The sequence below is a fragment of the Rhincodon typus genome, chromosome 31, assembly GCF_021869965.1.
Source record: "Rhincodon typus isolate 14 chromosome 31, sRhiTyp1.1, whole genome shotgun sequence".
Lineage (NCBI taxonomy): Eukaryota > Metazoa > Chordata > Chondrichthyes > Orectolobiformes > Rhincodontidae > Rhincodon > Rhincodon typus.
In genome coordinates, this window is record NC_063362.1 from 13,428,389 (window position 1) to 13,444,092 (window position 15,704).

The 15,704-nt window shown below is 38.9% G+C and overlaps 1 protein-coding gene across 4 annotated transcripts in view; it reads left to right on the plus strand.

Moving 5' to 3' along the window:
• Window positions 1-8,187, plus strand: part of prkcz (protein kinase C, zeta) — a 400,034-nt gene extending 391,847 nt beyond the window's left edge. For all 4 annotated transcript variants that reach the window (XM_048615094.1, XM_048615093.1, XM_048615092.1 and 1 more), the window contains one exon: window positions 3,947-8,187. In XM_048615094.1, the coding sequence (XP_048471051.1) occupies window positions 3,947-4,034 (88 nt within the window). In that variant the 3' untranslated portion in view covers window positions 4,035-8,187. The remainder of the gene's footprint in view (window positions 1-3,946) is intronic.
• Window positions 8,188-15,704: the final 7,517 nt, after the last annotated feature.

The following is a 15,704-nucleotide window of genomic DNA, read 5'->3' on the forward strand; positions in this document are numbered from 1 at the left end:
TCCGAGACAACACGGTGCAGGGCTGGATGAACACAGCAGGCCAAGCAGCATCACAGGAGCAGAGCATCTGATTCTTTTGTGTGAAATACTGTATAACGATAAATTAGAAAATGGTTTAAAATAAACTGTTGCTTTATAGGTGATGTACTTCAAATTATAATCTTACACTATCACCTTAAATAAAAACAAGAAATGGTAAAGAAACTCAGGTTGACAACATCTGTGGAGAGAAAAAGAAAATTAATGTTTCAAGTCTGATACGACTCTTCTTCAGATCTAAAGGGGGCTAGAAAATGATGGGTTTTTATGCTGTTCAGAGAGGGGGAGGAGGAGGAAGTGAAACAGATGGTGAGGGTGCCCAAAGCAAAACACAAAAGGAATAATGTTGATAGTAGGTGAAGGATATAGTTGCAGAATAGATGCTAACAATAGGTGTTAATAGCAGAAAATCTTCATCTCTGTTGAGAGCAAATCCATGCAAACAAAACACTGGAGTAGGAAGGGTGTATAACCAAAAAGGAGAACAGTATCCATGGTCTTACATTTTGGAACTGAATGTTGAGTCCGAAGTAGAAAATGAGATCTACCCTAGCAGGCCTAGGACAGAAATATGTAATATCAAAGCAAAAGGGTGTGTTAAAATAGGAAACAGTTAGAAGCCCAGGGAAAGAGTAGAGGTGATCTGCATTTGGTCTCACCAATGTAGAGGAGACAGCATTGTGAGTAGCAATTCCAGTAGACTAAATTGAAACTAGTACGAGTGAATCACTGTTTCGCCTAGGACATTCAGGGGAGAGAGAAGGTAAAAGGACAAAATTACATCGTAATTACATGGTAAGTGCTACAGGCTGGGGTTGAAGAGGTGTTGGGTATGATTTAGGAGTGGAACAGAGTGTCATAGAAGTAACAGACCCTGCAGAATGCTGATAAGGAAGGACATGGGAACGTGTTTGGTTGTGGAATCCTGCTTGAGGTGTTGGAAATGGCAGAGGTTGATCTTTTAAATGCTAAGGCTGCTGGGATGGAAAGTGAGCACAAGGGTAAGGAGGGGAATGGGTGAAGGCAGAAGTGAAAGAAAATGGGACAGACGCAGCTGAGGGCCCCAATTACCACAGTGGGAGAAGTCCTCAGCTGAGCAAAAGGAAAGATATGTTGGAAGCATGCCTGAGATGAAACTAATTTTTTTACAAATGTTCATTCTGATGCATACTGTCCCACTTCTGTAATCTAAATCATTCTTCTATCACTAAAATAAAACAAAAGAACTGCAAATGCTGGAAATCTGAATCAAAAAACAGAAATTGCTGTTAAATTCAGCAGATCTGGCAGCTTCTGTGGATAGGAAGCAGAGTTAATGTTTCATTCTTTTTATCCCTCAGTTTCCCCACAGCTGTCCTGCACTGAACATTTTTAAACCAAAACTACAAATTTGTCTGGTGTTTCAGTGTTGGTGTGCTGTAGCTTAGACCATAAATATTCACCTAGCATTCTGAATAAACTGTATACTCTTCAGTTAAGCTGCACAATTTCATCATGACTGCCAAATTTTAAAGGTTCTAGTATATACAAGAAATGAAATAGACCTTGAAATATTGCATTATATTACTTCAGAAGTGAATATGTAGCCGCTTCAACAAGATGATGCACTCTTTCACATGAGTGTCTCAAAAGTGGTCTTACAAGAAAATTATAGAACTCTTACAAAGGAGTTGCATTATGTTCCAGGTCTCAACGACTTTTTAAATTGACTTTGTGGCTTTTCTGCAATGCTTTCACTTAAAAATAAATTGTGTCCATAACTGATATTCAGCAGATCTAGCAAGATGTGTGAAACAAAGCATGTTAAAAGTACAAATTAGAATGTACAGTGTTCTAATATAAATGCTTAATGTGCTCCACATCTCCTTTCTGAATTTTACATGCATGAAGCTTTTAGTTAATACCTCATGTGATATAGTGCAGTCAGGAATTTTGTTCATTAAATACATTAACTGCTCATACAAGAACAGCACGAATTTAATTCTGTTCCTTGTCCAAACTGAAAGAGAAATGTTTAATTTGAGGGGTTCGGCAAGGTAGATAGCATGTCAGTTGAATGTAATATCTACATCAATAAGATGCAGTATCAAATCTCAAGTTACAAACGGCAGTATCAGCACAGTATTACCACAATAGAGAACAGAATTTTTCCATCTTTTACTTAGTTCAAAAATGTGAGAGATTCTGGGAGAGAAACCCATGGCCAAGGCCAATGAGAAGGGGCTTCAAACAGTGCCAGTCACTTGGGCACATGACATGAGTGAGGCTATGGGCTCAGACAGTGGCCTTTAGCAGCCAATCAGAACAAGGTTGTCCCTGTACCTGAGATCCAATCAGTGAAAAGCTGCCATTTCAGTCAAAATTCTGTTTCTCTCACACTCCTTTAATCATTTGCTATTTATTGACAAATTGTCAGCTGAGAAATCTCAAGAACCCTCAAGCATTTTTTTGGAAATAGGGCCATGTTCAAAGAAATGGAGCTGATTACCTAATATGAGCAACCAGTTGTCTGACAAAGCCATGGTTGTAAAGTGTCTCATGTTGAAACTTGCTCTTTCAATGATCTTTGTAAATTGGGGCATAAAGTATAATTTGTATCAATATAAAATCAACATAAAACAGTTCAATCCCATGTGATCCTTCCATGTATTTCCACATTATGTATTCTAGGGCTTCTGCTGTTTTGAGTGCTCAGTATCTGCTATAAGCCTCCCTTTTTCTATTTATCCAATCCCATACATGCCTTGATATTCAGGGTTTGCTAGGCTTATTGGTCCCACCATTTATCTTTTATTGGAATATATTGGCCCTGTGCTCTCCCTATTTCCTTCATGATTGTGTCCCACTGCTTTGACACAGATTTACCTGAAAATATGCTCCCATCCACTCTGCCCCAATCGTATCTAATCTTATTAAAATCCGTCTTCCCCCAGTTTAGAACTCTGAGTTTAAGTTCATCTTTTTCCTTTATCATAACAATCTTGAATCTAACATAGTTATGAGTGCTGAATGCAAAATGCTTCCCCACTAATATTTCAACCACTTGTCCAGTTTCACCATCTAAAATTAAATTCCGGACCATGCCTCACTCTTGTAGGGCCTTCTCAGCACTGACTTAAAAAGTTCTCCTTGATACATTTTAAGAATTTTACTACCTCAAAACCTTACACAGTATGACAACTCCAGTTAATGTTGGGGAAATTGATATCTCCTATCACTATCCTATTACTTATACAGTTCTCTGAAATTTGCCTACGTATATACTCGTCCATTTCTGTTGAACTGTTAAAGGGCTGTAGTACACTCCCAACAATGTGATGTGCCTTTTTGGTTTTTATGTTCTACCCATATGGCTTCATTTGAGGAGTCTTTTAAGATGTCATCCCTCCTTAGCTGTACTTGTTACCTTGGTCAATATTGTGACACCCCCTCCTCTTTTATTTCTTTCCATCTCGCCTGAAGACCCTATATCCTCCCCTAATTATTTAGCTGCCAATCCTGCCCCTCTTTCAACCATGTCTCATTGACAGCAGTGGCATCCTACTCCATATTTTAATTTTTGCTGTCAGCTCATCTGCTTTGTTCATCAGACTCTTTGTATTAAAATACCGTCCAACCTTGTCAAACTTCCGTGTGCCTGAAACAGCCTGTAATTTCTACTTGCTGTCTCTTTTGTTCAATATTAGGCAAAATTTAGGCTGTACTAGTTCCATGCGAAGTAATAGACTGGTTTAAATGGTAGTTGATACTGTGAATTGCCCAGGAAATGAATTTGATTCCCCAAAGCAGATTGAAAGGAAAGTGGTGCACGGGCAGTGCTGACCTCAACCTAAGTTTGTTCAGAGATCATACCGAGCCCGCAACTGTTTTCAAGCCTTGCATCAGTGTCTTTTTTTCATCCTTACAGAGATGTAATTAAAAAAATTGACCAATCGGAATTTGAGGGCTTTGAATACATTAATCCTTTGCTGATGTCTTCAGAGGAAACCATATGAACGATCTGCATTTGAAAAGTGGGACTGTTTCGCCTAGTTTGTCAAAGGTTGACTTCAGTGAGCTGTGGACTCAACTTCAATTCTCCAGTTGGTGACATTTTCCTAACTTACCTGCATGCAAGGTTATTGGATCTGGTGCAAGTTTTCCAAGAGTACTGCAAACCATGGTGACTGCTGCTGAGCAATGAAAGTTATTTCAGTGGTAAACATCCACAAATAGCCACAGTTCCACCTTATTTACTGGACATTGATTCAACTGGCATTTTGTTAGTAAAGGGAAGGCTGCCTGATCTGTGCCTGCTTCCAAGAAGGAATATTTTCTTTTCATTCCCTCAAAACAAGGAATTGTATGATGGCTTCTGTGAAGGAACTTGGAGACACTGCACTTTTCTCTCTCTTTATAAGTAGACGTTCAGAAGTTTGACCTCAAGAGAAAGAATGTACTATATTAGGAACAGTAGTATGGATAACTACACCTTAACCTGTCATTGCCTTTGGACAACTGGCTAATGTGATTTATAAACCACTGGCTCTAACTTATACAGAAGCAATAATAAACAAAAAAAAAAGTTGTGTTTTATTGGATAATAATATACACTTGGATTAATCTGACATAACATTGTGCAGTGGAGATCTAATCCAGAAATACTTTTATTAGCCACTGAATCATAGATTCTCGTTAATTGCTGCTATAGTATATAATGCTATGGAACATCTGGACTTCAATCAAAAATCAGTGTTTTTATCTAATTGAATATACAATAGTCTGACACGGCTGTACCCAATTTGAGTTCATGATCAATCATACAGTTTTTTTTTAAAATCTGCACTGTAGATTACAACTAAAACTATACTCTGACATGTTTTTAGCTGTTTGTTAGACTTAGCCAAACATCACAGGTTGGAACTAGTTTCCATTTAGTTCTGTGATTGAGAATGGAATTTGTCACTTGCAAAGAAATTCAGAACATAGTAGCATAAGTCTTTATATTGATAAAAAGTAAATTAAGCATGACAAAAGGGGATCTTGCGTGTAAGAAATGGTTACCCTGCTTTGTACTGCATTTTAAAAGCTTTATGTAGTATAGACCATCTTTTAACCCTTGATTTATTGTCGCAACTAATGCCAAATTAGTGGGCACTTGGAAGGTTGATCTGAACCCCTAATTTCTAGATTTCTGGCTACAAACAAACCAGCAAAAGAAAGCAATTTTAATTTTGTAGCTATCTTGCCCAAAAACCAATGAAGTGAATATTAAGTTTATTCCAGCATCTCAAATTAGATTTATTTCAACATCAGCTTTCTTATTCTAATTGGCCATCAAAACCTACATTTAATATAATTTAATACAATTTAATATAATGTACAGTTTACTTTTATATTGAAAAATAGCCTGTAATGCAGAAATTAGGGTATTCCCCAAATGTAGATTCCAAAGATTTGTTTTGAGACAGTAAAGTGCCTAATTAAGTTTTCTGAACGGGTCAGATTTGTACTCTATTAAAGATTAGTTATCACCAGAATCCAGGATAATGATCTACAGGGATATAGGAAAGAACAAAATATCAGGACTGTTGGTAGTGGAATTGCGACAACAATGTACATACTTTATTTGTAAGTTATTTTTGTGTTTAATCTGCTTCTAAAAGGAGAGGGTGATGGCCCTGCATCATATGTGCAAGTGGGTAAAATATTAATATTTTATAGTATTGTGTTCTCCATTTCCCTGCCCCAGTCTGAGGAACAAAATAAGCTATTGTTGTAATTGGTAAATAGCTGGTTAGTTTGAGCAGTCTGGAATATAAAATCATCTAATTTTTACTGTGTGGAAATTATGAATTTAATTTGTTTTATGGTGCATCAAAGCCTGCTGCCTCAACTACTCAGTGCTGGCTGTAAGAAACTCCCAGAACAGTTGTTGATTTTTGTCAGTTAATTACAGATATTTTCTTTCTCCCACATTTGCTCGATTTTATTTTTACATTCCATTCACAAAATATTGCACAATTAAAAGGAAATATTCCCAAGGCTGGAAAACCTTACACCAAAATCATAAAATACTGTGCAATATGCAATAGATGCATGAACAACAGAATGAGACACTACATTTTTTACACCCAAAATTTTTACCTTCTTTTCTAGATTTACATTTCTGTTCTTTACAAATCTGCTTCTTTTTAATTTAAAAGAAAAATCAATAGACAGAAGCCTTGTTTTTATGCCTGCTTAAATGCACTTTGCTCAAACCATAAATCTAAACTTCCAGAATTGGATTAAGTTAGTGCATATGCTTTCACCCACTCCTTTTTATTTAAATCAAATGATCCATGGCATTATATATAATAGCTGGCACTGCACAGATCTTAGCCAATCAAATGTCCAGCATTACCTAATATTAAGCCAGCTTCCAATTTTGATTGTCTATATAAAGATTGAAGTGTAAAGCAGTGGTTTCTTTCTGTTGCCAAATTCACTACCATTTGCAAGTTCATTCTTCTCCATTTTTGCTATGTAAGTGTGCGTGCGTGTCATTGAGACTGATTATATTGTGCTGAGGGGAAAAAATTATATTTTAAGTATTCCATTTTTTAAAATTTGAATATTATGAAGGATGTGATTGAAATATGTGCTAATATCTTTCCACGGTCAGGCTAAATGGATATATAATCTCCAAAGGCATCATCGATAAAAGGGTGCAATTGTTCAGTTTTCAATCAGAGCAAATACTGCAAAGAATGTTTGATCCTTCCTCCTCTTTTTAATGACTATAAAAATACAAACGACAAACAAGCACAGAGTCAAGGCTACTTGAACTCCAAATTCTATTGATTTTTTTTGTTAAAACTGAAAATACTGGAAATGCACAAAGTCCAGTCAGCATTTAAAAGAGAGAGGCAGATTACTATTTTAGGTAGAACCCTTAAATTTTTGTGAAATAATTACCTTCTACGGCAAAGATCATTAACAGTAAGCTTATCTCTAATACGAAACTTGGGATAACCTATCAGCAAAATGGTTAGAAAATGCACCAAGTATTTGACTGGCCAAAATACATACATATATCACTTCAAGTCTCCCACTAATTCTGCCAAATTTATGAACCAATTGCATTCTCAAATAAATTTTCTTCTTCTAACTCCCATGTCTTTTCAACCTATCCAGATGAGAACAACCACAACTGATCAATTTACTCCAACAAACACATACAAATCTGTTGTTAGCTGAGTAAAATAATGCTAGCATTGGCATTGCCAAGAATAGAGCATTACTGGTTCATTTCATGTCTTTGGCAATGAAACATATGCAATTTATATTTTAACACCTAAGAAAACCCCAAGTCCAAATGGTGCACTAATGCAAATATTGCTTGCATTTCACCCATCCTAAATTCAAACATTCGTGAGAGAGGACCACGATATTAAAAGTCTGCGACAAAACTTCCAATCACCATAAGTTAGGTGTGATTGTATAACAAAATATTTGATGTGTAATCCAGTTCTATTGTACAACTGTTGAGCCTTTATTGTTTTAGAGGAATTAAAACTTCAGTCAAATGAATTCTGTAGCTATTTATTTAAACGTAAAATTCTAAGCACAAAAGGTTGCCTTTTTTAGCCCATTCTCTCTCTTTGCTGGCTCCATTCCAAAACGATCTGCGCTACATTAATTAATGGATATATTCCATATGCTTGTTTATTAAAAATGATTTTTTCCCCTCAATGACCCACCATTTATTTGATCATTAGATGCTGCATTTACCCCAATTGTCCCCATTTGTTCATATGCCTGTGTTTTTTTTCAAAAATTACTCCAGCTCATAGAACTGTTTTATTACTATTGCAATATATTTTGCTGTCCTTAAACTGTTTCATATGCCATTAAGATCTGTGAGCTTCCATTTGCTAATGATCAATCATCATAAGGAATAAGCAAAATATTTGGGAGATGGTTTGGAATGAAGGAGAAATGTTGCAAAAGAAATAATAACCTGCAACTTGGTCTGCCCCAAACCACTTGTTCAGACTTCATTTTGGAAAACTAAATTTGTAACCTGTCTACAGAATACTTTGTGTGGTAAATTGCAGTGGGAAACTCTGCCTGAGGAAAAATAAATCAGTTTAGTCTGACCTATTAAAAATCTAATACAATTCTGGTGCAAGTGTACAGTGGTCTAACTTTGATTAGCCCTTAATGAAAAATTAGAGCTAATTTAATTATTGTAAAATAGTGAGATGTTCATTGTAGTTATTTTGTATATGGCAGTTGATTTATGGGTGTGAATTGTACTGTTCTTGCCTATTCTCATAAAAAAAGCCAATTTTAAAAAAAATGACAGCTTGTGTTCCACTCGAGGCCAATTTTTACTGTACAGGAATTGTTCAAACCAGTCTATAACACCGGTTAAGATATAGGACTATCCGTGCACATTAAATTAAACACTTTACTAGAAGTGTAATAATTCATTCAATATTTAGTTTGTGCTTTAAGAATGCAGTATTTGCCAGGTTCTATAAATGTTATTTAAATGCTGTCTCAGTATTTTAATATTCATAGATACTGCAACTTCAGGGAGAGTCAGAGGAGATGGATTTAGCTGAGCCTTTGCAAGGAGCCATGCTTTTCAAGTTGGTTTCCACAACATTTTGTGGATTCTTCAAAAAAAATTCTAAAGAACAAGAATAAATAAATGAAAACATATCCCTGGACATTTGATCAGCAAGGAGTTCCTTATGTTTATTTTTGTAGAAAAATACTCTCAAAAACAAAAATGTTTGTTATTCATCATTCAGATCCAGATAAACATTATTTTCAGGTAATTTTGCATTTGAATCAGAACTGCAAATGGTGGGAAAAGAGAGGAATCTGATATGTAAAAGTTAAATCTTGAATTTGTTCCAGTCTATCAACATCTGAAGACATTCTGATAAAGGGTGTTTATGCCATGCAAGACAAATGTATGGTCTTGCTAATGGATTACAGACTGGCCCTAGAATGTTGAGATTTACCTGCTCTGGTCCAGTGAGAACTTTGAAACTTTTTTTAAGACATGAATTAACTTTGTTTAGTAAAGTATCAAGTTACTCCTTACTACTGTACAGAATTCCTCTGATTCAAGAATTAGGAAGTTCCATCCAGCTTCTGTATTGGTATTTTATACAAAATATATTGGCCCAGTGTAAAATTAAGGATAATCGCCTGCCAACTTCCACTCAGACAGATGACAGGCAACACATATTTGAGAGTCTCTAGTGTTTCCTGTTGAGCCACAGTTGTGGCTGGGAAATTTGCCAAGGATTTTCAAAACAGAACGAGAGAAAAAAAAACAGGCTCCAGAGACTCAACATCTCATATCTGATTGAGTAGCTAGCTACAAGAGGCAGTGACCCAAACACTCATTCAATAGCTAGAATCTATTGGCTAGGGAGAATGCTCTAAAAACTTACTAGAAAAACCAATCAGCAATGAAAATTGCCCCAGATTTATCACTCAAGAACAGACAATAGGAAACAGTACCCCGCTGTTATACATAGTGTGGAGTCCAATGTGATACAGTCATTTTGTACTAAGCCATCTTATTCTTAACAGTGCCCAAGAGACTAGTTCAAGACACTAGATCATAAAAATTAAAACCAAAAGAACTGCAGCTGCCGTAAATCAGGAACAAAAACAAAGTTGCTGGAAAGGCTCGGCAGATCTGGCAGCATCTGTGAAGGAAAAAAACAGAGTTAACTTTTTGGGTCTGGTGACCCTTCCTCAGAACTGGTGATCTGAGGAAGGGTCACCGAACCCAAAATGTTAACTCTTTTTTCCTTTGCAGATGCTGCCAGACCTGCTGAGCTTTTCCAGCAAGTTTTTTTGTACTCTAATCTTAATTCCTTGCCAATTCTTATTTTATATAATCATCCTTTAGCATATACTCCAATGGGAAATCCACTAAGTTTGGGAGATTTACAATTACAACTTTGAAGACTGATATTTTCTGAATGTCAAGAAAAAAAATTATGTTTCCCCTGTTAAACTATATTCAAAAACTTCAAGATTTACAGCAAGATTTATACATGGTCCTAACATTAAGTGACCTAGATTCTCCATAACAGGAAACATCCTCTCCAGATCTACCTTATCAGAACTCCTCTTACATGTTTCAATCAAGTCAGTCTTGTTCTTCTAAACTCTACAAGCCTAGTCTGTCCATCCTTTCTTCATAGGACTACCAACTCACTCCAGGTCTTAAGTTTGGTACTGCTTCAGTGCCTTTCCTTAAACTGACCAATACTGTGCAGAGAACTCCAAATGTGTACCCTGTTCAAATGAAGCATAACCCCTCTTTGTATTCAGTTCCCTTCTTGAGAAACAATAACATTCTATTAACTTTCCAAATAACTTGCTGAATTTAATGCTATAGGTTTATTTGGTTGTCTCTTTCACAAATGATGGCTGAATACAATGCAATATTTTTTGCTTGGCCAATCAAATAGCATTTTGATGCAGGAATCAAGACATTAAAGACTCAGGGCTGGATTTTGGTAAGGGGACATGATGGCCTCGTGGTATTATTGCTGGTTTATTAATCCAAAAACTCAGCTAATGTTTGGGGACCTCAGTTTGAATCCTGCCATGGCAGATGTTCAAATTTGAATTCAATAATAGAAAAAACGAATTAAGAATCTACTGATGACCATGAAATCATTGTCAATTGCCAGAAATCCAATCTGCTCAATGAAGAAAATCTTCCATCCTCACCTGATCTGGCCTACGTGTGACTCCAGACCACTTAGCAGACTCTCAACTGTCCTCCGAAATGGCCTCGCAAGCCACTCAGTTTTATCAATCATCAACAATGAGGTGAAACCTGCTGGACCACCTGGCATTGACCTAGGCACCAGAAAAGACAGTGGCAGAAATAGTCTTGTTGACCCTGGAAAGTCCTCATTACTGACATCTGGGGACTGGTGCCAAAATTGGGAGAGCTATCTCACAGATGAGTCCAGCAACAGCTTGACATAGTCATACTCATGGAATTGTACCTGACAATGTCCCAGGCACCATTATCACTATCCCTGGATTTGTCCTGATTCCACCAAAACAGACCCTACAGAGGTGGAAGCACGGTGGTGTATAGCCCTGGGAGTCCTCAACATTGACTACAGACCCAACAAAGTCTCATGGATTCAGGTTAAACATGGGCAAGGAAACCTTCTGCTGAATACCATCAACCATCCTCCCTTGGCTGATGAAAATGTGCTCTTCCATGTTGAGCAACTTACAGGAAACACTGAAAGTGGTAAGGGCACAAAATTACTCCGGGTGGGGGATTTCAATGTCCCCCACCAAGAGTGGCTCATCAGCAGCACAACTGATCAAACAGGTCAGGTTCGAAAGGACGTAGCTGCCAGACTGGGTCTGCAGCATGTGGTGAGGGAACGAAAAGGAAAAATCATACCGCGGACTCATCCTTACCAATCTGCTGGTTACAAATGAATCTGTCCATGACAGATTCAGTAAAATTGGCCAACACACAGTCCTTGTGGAGACAAAGTCCCATCTTCACGTTGAGAATATCCTCCGTCATGCCACGTGACACTGTCATCATGCTAAATGGGGCAGTCTTCAAACAGATCTAGCACCTTGAGACTTGGGCATCCTTGAAGCGCTGTGGGCCATCAACAGCAGCAGAATAGTATTCCAGCACAATCTGCAACCTCATGACCCAGCATATTCCACCACTCAACCATTACCATCAAACCAAGGAGGGCATGCCAGGAGCAGCACCAGGCATACCCAAGAATGAGGTGTCACCTGGTGAAGTTACCGAACATGACTATTTGCATAGCAACAACATAAGCAGAAAGTGATAGAGCTAAGAGATCCCACAACCAAAGGATTAGATCTAAGCTGCAGTGAGGCCACGTCCAGTCACGACTGATGGTAGATACTCAAACAACTCACTAGAGGAGATTCCACAAATATCCCCATCCTCAATGATGCAGAAGCCCAACACAAGTGCAAAAGACAAAGTTGAAGCATTTGTAACAAGTTTCAGCCAGAAATCCCAAGTGAATGATCCATCTCAGCTCTTCCAGTGGCCCCCAATATTACAGATACAAGCCTACAGCCAATTCAGTTCACTCTATAGGCTATCAAAAAAATGGTTTGAGGCACTGGATTCTGTAAAGGCTATGGGCCCTGACGATAGTTCTTTATGATTGTAAAGGCTTGCCACTCCACTAGACAAGCTGTTCTAATATGATTACAACACTAGCATCTACTGACACTGTGGAAAATTGCCCAGGTATGTCCTGTACATAAAAAGCAGGACAAATCCAACCCAGCCAATTACCACCCTATCAATCTACTCTCAATCATCAGGAAATTGATGGAAGGTGTCATCAACAGTGCTATCAAGCAGCACCTGCTCAGCAACGCCCAGTTTGGGTTCTTCCAGGGCCAGTTTTTCAGCTCCTGACCTCATAACAGACTTGATTCAAACATGGACAAAAAGAGCTGAATTGCAGAGGTGAGGTAACGGCCCTTGATGTCAAAGCCATATCATCAGTGTGGCATTAAGGAGCCTGAGCAAAACTAGAAATATTGGGTAGCAAGGACAAACTCTCCGCTGGTTGGAGTTATTATTGGCACGTAGGAAGATGACTGTTGTTGTTGTGGGTGGGGGAGGGTCATCATCTCGGCTCCAGGACACCTCTGCAGGTGTTATTCAGAGTAGTATCCTAGGCCCAACCATCTTCAGCTGCTCATCAAAGACCTTCCGTCCATCATAAGGTCAGAAGTGGGGATGTTTATCGATGACTGCACAATGTTCAGCACCACTTGCAACCTCTCAGGTACCGAAGCAGATCATATTCAAATGCAACAAGATCTGGACAATGTGCAGGCTTAGGCTGACAAGTGGCAAATAATATTCACGCCACACAAATGCCAGGCAACAACTATCTCCCATAAAAGACAACCTAATCACTGCCCCTTGACATTCAATGGTGTTACCATCACCTGAATTCCCCGCTAGCAACTTCCTTCGGTTACCATTGCCCAGAAACTCAACTGGACTCACCACATAAATACAGTGGCTGTACGAACAGATCGGAGGCTAAGAATACTGTGGCAAGTAACTCACCACCTGATTCTCCAAAGCCATCTACAAAGTACAAGGGTGGCACGGTGCGTCAGTGGTTAGCACTGCTGCCTCACAGCGCCAGGGACCCAGGCTCGATTCCAGCTTTGGGTGACTGTGTGGAGTTTGCACATTCTCCCCATGTCTGCGTGGGTTTCCTCCAGGTGCTCTGGTTTCCTCCCACAGTCCAGGATGTGCAGGATAGGTGGATTGGCTATGCTAAATTGCCCATAGTGTTCAGGGCTGTGTAGATTAGATGAGTTATAGGGGGATGGGTCTGGGTGGGATGCTCTCAGGGTCGATGTGGACTTGTTGGGCCAAAGGGCCTGTTTCCACACTGTAGGGATTCTATTCTATTCTAAGTCAGGAGTGTCATGGAATACACCTCACTTGACCGGATGAGTGTAGCTCCAAGAAGTTTGATACCATCTAGGACAAAGCAGCTCGCTTGACTGGCACCACATCGATAAGCATCCACTACTGACACTCCATCGCAGCACTGTGTATAACCTACAATATGCACTGCAGAAATTCACCAAAGATCCTTAGAGAGCACCTCCCAAACCCAAGAACACTTCCATCTATAATAGACAAGGGCAGCAGATACGTGGGAACACTACCACCTGCAAGTTACCCTCCAAGCCACTCACCATCTTGATTTTGAAATGTATTGCTGTTTCTCAGCAGTACTGGGTCAAAATCCTGGAATTGCCTCCCAAAGGGCATCGTGGGTTAACCTACAACATGTGGACTGCAGCAGTTCAAGAAAGCAGCTCACCACTACCTTCTCAAGGGCAACTGGGAAAGGCTATAAATGTCCAGACAGTGATTTCCATGTCCCACAAGTGTATATAGACTATCGAAAAAGTAATAGGGCTTTCAGAAGAAGGGTCATTATACCTGAAACATAATCTCTGATTTCCGTCCACTGATGCTGCCAGACCTGCTGACAATTTCCAGTAATTTCTGTTTTTGTTTCTGATTTCCGATTTCCAGCATCCACAGTTCTTTTGTTTTCTTTTTATATAGTAAAAAGCAAAGCAGGCATTCAGTCATGTGATATAACAAGGTGTAGAGCTGGATGAACATAGCAGGCCAAGCAGCATCAGAGAAGCAGGAAGGCTGACGTTTTGGGCCTAGACCCTCCTTCAGAAACAATTTTAACCCCACTGCGAAGCTGCTGAAACAATTCAGTCATGTGACCCATTTTGGTTAAAAAGTACCCAAAACATGTGGATTTTGTTCTAGGAGGATAGGTACAGGATAAAGTTGGGCATGACAAATTAGAAGCAGAGTGTAAGTGACCATGTAAGCCAGTGACTACAAAGGCGAATTGGTTAGGCGAAAGGCCTCAGTTCTCTGGAACTTCATCAGTTGTTTTACAAGCTATCGGGCCTCGCTGTCCCTCATCATTCACAGCCCAAGCCCTTGGCCCTCCATGCCAACTCGACCCTACGTGTTCTTTAATAGCCTATTTAAGCTGTCATTCAAACTGAACTGAGCGCCCTGCTGAGATACTTATCTAAATATTCCCAATAATAAAACCACAGCCCTTAGAAAAACGTCAAATAAGTCTACTTAAACTACACAATTAGATGCTTTTCAATCATAGCAGTCCAGTAGAGGATATTTTTTATTCAGAGATCTACAGCATTTTTTTTAAACCATTTAAAGAGCAGGGCATGTTTAAAAGGTTCAGATCATGACAGTTATACTGACCTTATTCACTCCCTTCACCAATGGCACAGTGCAACAGCAGCATGTACCATCTAGAAGATACACTAACAATTCGCTAAGGTTCTTTGAATAGTTCCTTCTATTTCAACAACATTTTACCACCTCGAAAGACAAGATAACAGATGAATGGCAACACCACCACCAACTGCACAAACCCCTTCTAAACCACACACCATCTCGACTTAGAACTACTGTCGCTGGGTCAAAATCCTGAAACTCCTTTCCTACTATACCTGTATCTGCACTCTCAGGACTGCAACAGTTGAAAATGGCTGCTTGCAACCACCTTCTCAAAGGCAATTATATTTGGACAATAAATTTTGGTCCAGCCAGCAATGTCTACATACTCTGAACAAATGACACAAAATTCACCCTTCAAGAGGGTTTTGATGTTTACTCCATTAATTCATATTTACCACACTGTGGTTAAGACCATTGGAATAGTCAAACAGATCCCTTTTTAGCTATGATCCTGCTCAGTTTGAGTTTTCTTCTTATCCAAAATAATGCCCACTCTTTTACTCCTACCAGCAAATCTTGGATCAGTCTAATAAAATGGAGGCAGGTCTTCTGCATCGCTATCACCCACCATTTTAAAGGTCACAGTCTTCCTGCAAAAGTCCGCTCCCACTATCCAATGACTGTGGGAAAAGCCATGTCGAACCTCAGGGTTGGAAGACTGGAGATCAGTGGCTGGACAACTGGCTTTCCTTGATCTTCCAAAGGTGAAGATCATCATAGCTAAACTGTTAATTTTTAACTAAAACCTTTCACATTATAAACAATTTCTCTCTAAAGTTCT